This window comes from Chinchilla lanigera, unplaced genomic scaffold (genome assembly GCF_000276665.1).
Source record: "Chinchilla lanigera isolate Chin_1 unplaced genomic scaffold, ChiLan1.0 scaffold00012, whole genome shotgun sequence".
Taxonomy (NCBI): domain Eukaryota; kingdom Metazoa; phylum Chordata; class Mammalia; order Rodentia; family Chinchillidae; genus Chinchilla; species Chinchilla lanigera.
This window is the reverse complement of record NW_004955413.1, coordinates 6,228,851-6,234,130: the sequence shown is the minus strand read 5'-3', so window position 1 is coordinate 6,234,130 and position 5,280 is coordinate 6,228,851. Positions and strand designations below refer to the sequence as shown.

General features: G+C 53.6%; 1 protein-coding gene across 1 annotated transcript in view; it reads left to right on the top strand.

Annotated features, from left to right (window-relative positions):
- The first annotated feature begins 576 nt into the window (after nt 1–576).
- Nucleotides 577–5,280, top strand: part of LOC102017325 — a 22,816-nt gene continuing 18,112 nt past the window's right edge. Inside the window, exons 1-2 of the mRNA XM_005379609.1 lie at nt 577–804; nt 1,599–1,814. Of these exons, the coding sequence (XP_005379666.1) occupies nt 577–804; nt 1,599–1,814 (444 nt within the window). The remainder of the gene's footprint in view (nt 805–1,598; nt 1,815–5,280) is intronic.

Below are 5,280 nucleotides of genomic sequence, written 5' to 3'. Positions count from 1 at the left end.
TCGAGACCAGCCTGGGCTACAAAGTGAGCTCAAGGGCAGCCGGAACTGCATAGCGATACCCTGTCTCAAAAAAAAAAAAAAAAAAAAAAAAAAAAGGAAAAGGAAAAGGAAAAAAGAAATGTACAAAGATGAGGGATACTAAGGAACAAGAGTCATTTCAACTTTGGGTTGATGGCCTGGAGCCTTTTTATTTCCTTATCCTCCCAGTCTGTGAGACCCCTGCTTTTCATCAAGCTACACGCATCATCCGAAGGCTGCGAAAATGGGGGGTGGGGGAGGGGAGGGCATGGCAGGTGGTCTTGGAGGTGGAAGTGGAGAGGCCGAGGAGGGCAGTGTCGGAGCAGTGGGGTGGTGGGGTGTGGAGGAGTCTGTGGGGCTGACCACACAACCCTTAGGAGGAGCAGGGGCTGCTCAAAAACAACCACTGAATTCCGTTTCAAGTGAGAGAGGACCAGAAGGGAAGTCAGGAAAGGAGGTTCCCTTTCGGACAGTCACATGTCAGAAGGACTCAGCACAGTGCGAAGTGTACTCATTTCCATCGAATTTGGAGTTGTGTTGTCATAAAAAGTTATGAAGATGGATTTAGCTGACTTATGGAGAGTTGTGAGAGAAGGAAATGCAGACATCTGCAAGAGAGGGAGCGCAGCTTTCTGCCCGGAGGAGCCGTTTGCGTGGTTGACTCTGCAGCCTCCACCGCCTCCCCGCCCTAGCTGCAGGGGGCGCTGTGGGGCTCTGCTGGCTGCAGCCCAGTGGGTCCTCGGCTGTGCCGGTGCCTGTCCTCGGGAAGGGATGCAGAGACGCTCCGTGCGGGGGCCTAGCTTCCGCTGCTCATGATTTTGTTCTCTCGTTTAGGTAATGGGGCAAAGGGGCTTAAAGATAGCAGGGCAGAAACGCCTGAAATCTGAGAAGAAAGGTGTCTATGCTTCTCCTAGAAAGGGGGATTTTCCACACATAGACACAATGAGAACACAACACCGACAGTCATGCTAGAGAACAGAAAAATGAGATACAGTTTACAGCCCGGGGAGCCACAGAAGTGCGCTGTCAGACGGGGCGGGGCGGATGTGCACGTCCTCCCCTGGGCGTCCCCTCTCCCCCTGCAGGATGGAAAGGCTCCTTCTCGCCCTCACTGACCTTCGCTTCCAGTCTGGCCCCTGCCCCTGCCCTGGCGATCTGTGCCACTTTCCCCAGTGGGCGAGTTGCAGCCAACAAGATCTGGCTCTCGGCAGAAATGTTTTGACAATAAGGGAGGAAGGTGATGGAAAACCGTAGAGAAACGGCGGGCGCCTGGAGACCTCTTGCCTGGTCTGGGCTTGGAGGTGAGGCGGGGTCAGGGCATACACAGTCCTGTGGAAGTCAGGCGTCATGTTGTATGCTATCTTTAGTGGCTGAGATTTATATTGAAAGCTGTCTCCTGCTGCTTTTCAAACTTCACACCGGAAGGTCGCGTATTCTAGGTACCTGTGCCACACCTCTTGGTTTCTCTCTTTCTCTTAGAAACTGTCTACCTCACAATGACACACTAGTGCTGCAGAGCTAGAGTGTAGCAGAGAGGGCTGAGGACGCCGTGGCTGGGACATGGTGGCTGCTAATCCCAGTCACAGCACCCACGTCCCACAAGCCTGGTGGATCCGACCCCAAGGCACACCTTCCCTTCCCAGGTGTCGCTTGGCTTCTCACTCGCCCCTCAGCTGCCTGGAGCAGACGTGGAGCTCCCCCTGCAGGCGGCGCCCTCTGTGTGCACACTCCGCAGCCCTGAGGAGAGCATCTTGCGGTCTTGCTACTCGGTGCAGTGGGAGCTAAGCAATCGCTTTGTGAGTAGCCTGCTGCTCGGGAGGGCAGAGGGAGTGGAAGGAGGGGATGATGTTCCGCATCAGAATTAGCAATTTCAGCCAGGCGTGGCGGTGCGTGGCTATAATCCCAGCTGCTCCAGTGAGGGTTGAGTTGATGAGGCAGGAGGATCACAGGTTTGAGGCCAGCCTGGGCAACCTGGTGGGACTCCGCCTCGATATAAAATTTAAAAAGGTCTAAGGGTGTAGCTCAGTAGTAGAATGAGATCCTGGGTTCACTCCCCGGTACGGCAGAAGAGAAGTCTCAGGGCAGTGGTACCCTGTGGCAAGGGGGTGAACATGAAGAGTGTAGGAATGATGGGACGGAAAGGGCGTGGTTAATACAGACGCCAATAGGGAGAGAAGATGGAGTAGGCAGAATGAGGAGGATGGAAAAGGTGCAATAGCGGTTAAAGTTCAAAGAGTAAGGAAGGTGACTGTGATGGAGTGAACATAAGCATTCTGGACAAAGAGAAATAATGCCAAGTCGTGAGCTCCAGCACTGGAACTCGTGGCTTCTCGGGTGGTTTCTCTCCGTCAGCGCTGCTTCCCTTTCCCCTGTCACCTGAGTCCTAGGGGAGGTTTGTGTACTGGCATGGTCACTGCCCCTACCAAGTGGCAGAAGTCGGGGTCGGCGAGCCCTGCCCGTGGGGCCTCCCTCAGCCGCTTATCAACCTCATGCCCAGGGAGCGTCCAGGCAGGGCTCTGTCCTCTGGAGACCTCGGTTCCCTGCAGACACAGACCTTTGCAGGTTCTTTTCTCAGGTGGACGTTCTCACCTCTTTGTTGTGTGGGAACCGTGGTGGTGGAGGGGGATGAAAGCCCACATGTGGGGAAGCAGACTCGCAGGGGCCCGGCAGGAGGAAGACTTGAAGGAAGCTGCCGACGTGTGAGGAGACCTCTTTTGGTCGTGTGGGAGAAGCTCCTGCACTGCGATGAGAGAGAACCGCTGTGAGAGGCTACACGCCTGGTCTTCCTCTTCCCGTGGTATAGAGAGCGCTTCCCAGTCCTCCTCTCGGCCCAGGAAGTTTACATTTGAAATCCCATGAAAAGTTATTGGAATTCTAGCAAGTTAATTCCAATCTACCACTTCCAGTCCTCAGGGACTGTGATCAGTGGATAAGGTGCAACCCTGAAGTGGCCCGCATCTTTGAAAGGCTTGGGAATGGTTTTTGAAGTCATCGCTGATGTCTTAAACCACATCTGCTTGTCAGGGTACCTGAAGGAGCTGACACACAGGCACAGCGGGCTCCCCGGTGCCTCTGGAGAGTGGGATGGAGCTGGAACATGGGTAATATGCCTGCTGTCCCTGCGCTCTCTGCTCCAGAGCATCGGTGGGCCACCCCCCCACTCCCAGACCCCTGCTCCTTGCACGCATCCTTCTGCCTCTTCAGCACTGTGGGTTTAATCTCAGAGCTCCCACGTTCCTCACTCTTCTGTCTTTGTTTCTCCTCAGTGCTTGTCCTTCCTAATGCCCTGTGATCCTCCTTTTCCTGGGCCTCCTATCACACTTTTCCCTCAACCTCCCCTCTGGAGCCATCTGCCAGAATAACCCGGAGCGGCACACCCTCGCCTGGAGCTTCTGTTCCCTGCCTAGTTTTCCTGTTTACCCATGTGGGCTGGCAGCCTTTGTCAGGAAAAGCTGTGGCTGCAATTGCATGGCCACCCTCGTTGATGACAAAGGCGTCCAGGACGGTGGATGGCAGGAAAGCAGCGCACCTGTGGCTGCGACGCCAGTGTGGGGAAGCCGCCCCCCAAGGCCATGAAGGTGTAGATCCATCCTGCCTCGGGAGGAGCTCGCTCTTCTGACAAGCGCTGGTCCGGGAGTCACTTTGCTTCAGGTCTCAGCCCTGGCTGTGGATCTTCAGGTGCCCAGAGGTGTTTCTTAAAGTCTGTATCGGTGTTGAGATGCAAATTCTGGCTCCCAGCTGAGATCTGGTCGCTGGAAACTGGGGGTATGAGCCAGCAGTTTTTTGTTTGTTTGTTTTTCAGTACTAGAGATTGAACCCAGGATCTTGGTACCAAGCTACATCTTCAGTCCATTTTTTAAATTTTGAAACACTAATTTGGTAAATTGCCCAGTTGGGCTTGAATCTGTGATCTTCCTGCCTCAGCCTCCCAGAGTGCTGGGATTACAGTTATGTGCCATTGCACCTGCAATTTGTGTTTAGGCTGGGGCTGGAAGGTCTCTAGGCCCCTTACTAGGTCCCTGAACTCAAAGCAAAGCCACTTCCTGTGGCGGAGGCTGGCAGGAGTGTCTGTTGGAAGGGTTTTACTCTGCCCAGCACTGTTCTGAGCACCTCTTTTATGGATGTTGCAGTTTACAGCACCTCAGTGAGCAAAGCATTGCTGTCCATCATTAATTCCAATTTACAGCTGGAGAAGCGAAGGCACGCCCTGTGTAAACTGCCTGCGGCGTGGACTGCTAAGGTGGGACAGGTTTGAAACTTGGCAGCTGGTCACCACATTGCTCTGCGCCTTCCAGACCCAGGGTGAGGCAGGGACAGGCATGGTAACTTGTTCATTTCAGAACACACCCAGGGAAAGATTGGGGCAAACGTTCCTAGAAAAATCACTTACATTGCCTTGACAGAGTGCATTCAAAATCTTGAGCACTGAAATAAAATCCGTGTATAGGATTCACCAGCATCCCTCATACAGATCTTCCCAGTCCCCTCAGTCCGTCTTCTCCCATACACCATGCGGCCGCCAGCTTCCCCTCTCTGTGACAAGATACCTAAAAGAGTCACTCGTGGGGGAAGGTATATTTGGGCTCCAGATTGAGAGGTTTTGTGTATGGCCACTTTGGTCTATGGTGGGACAGGTGCGTGTGGTGCAGGAGGTCCATTCCACATGCTGGCTAGAAGCAAAAAGAGACAGGAAGGATGGGGAACCCAGTGTCACCTCGAGAGCACCATCACGGCCTCACTGACCCCACAGGGACCCACTTACTCGGTGTCCCGTGGTCTTCCGTGGTGCACAGACTGCTGACCAAGCTTGGAGCACATGGGGACCTGTGGTACATTTAAGATCCAGACTAGCACATGTGTGACATTTCCTGGGATGAACCAGCAGCAGACAGGGCTTGAGTAGAATGTGATCCCCGAGGCTTTGCTCCTCCCCGCTTACCGGAGCCAGCAGGCCATTAAAAGCCATCACTGATGTCAGTGAGTTTGTGGCTTGGCACCTGCACTTGAATTAAATTCTGGCTTCATGCCCTGTCCTCCTGTGGTCAGCTGTGCAGCCTCGAACAATCTAAGCTAGTCCGTCTTTTGAAGTGTTGGCCATCTTGTCCAGAGAATGATAATAATTTAGATCACTTTTCGAATCTAAGATCTTTCTGAGAAAGCTGCTAAGCAGAGAAGGCTCACCTAATCTCCCCCAGGAAAGAGGCTGGGTGCTGTGATTTTTTAAAAAATATCGGGGCTGGGGATTTAGCTCAGCCGCAAAGC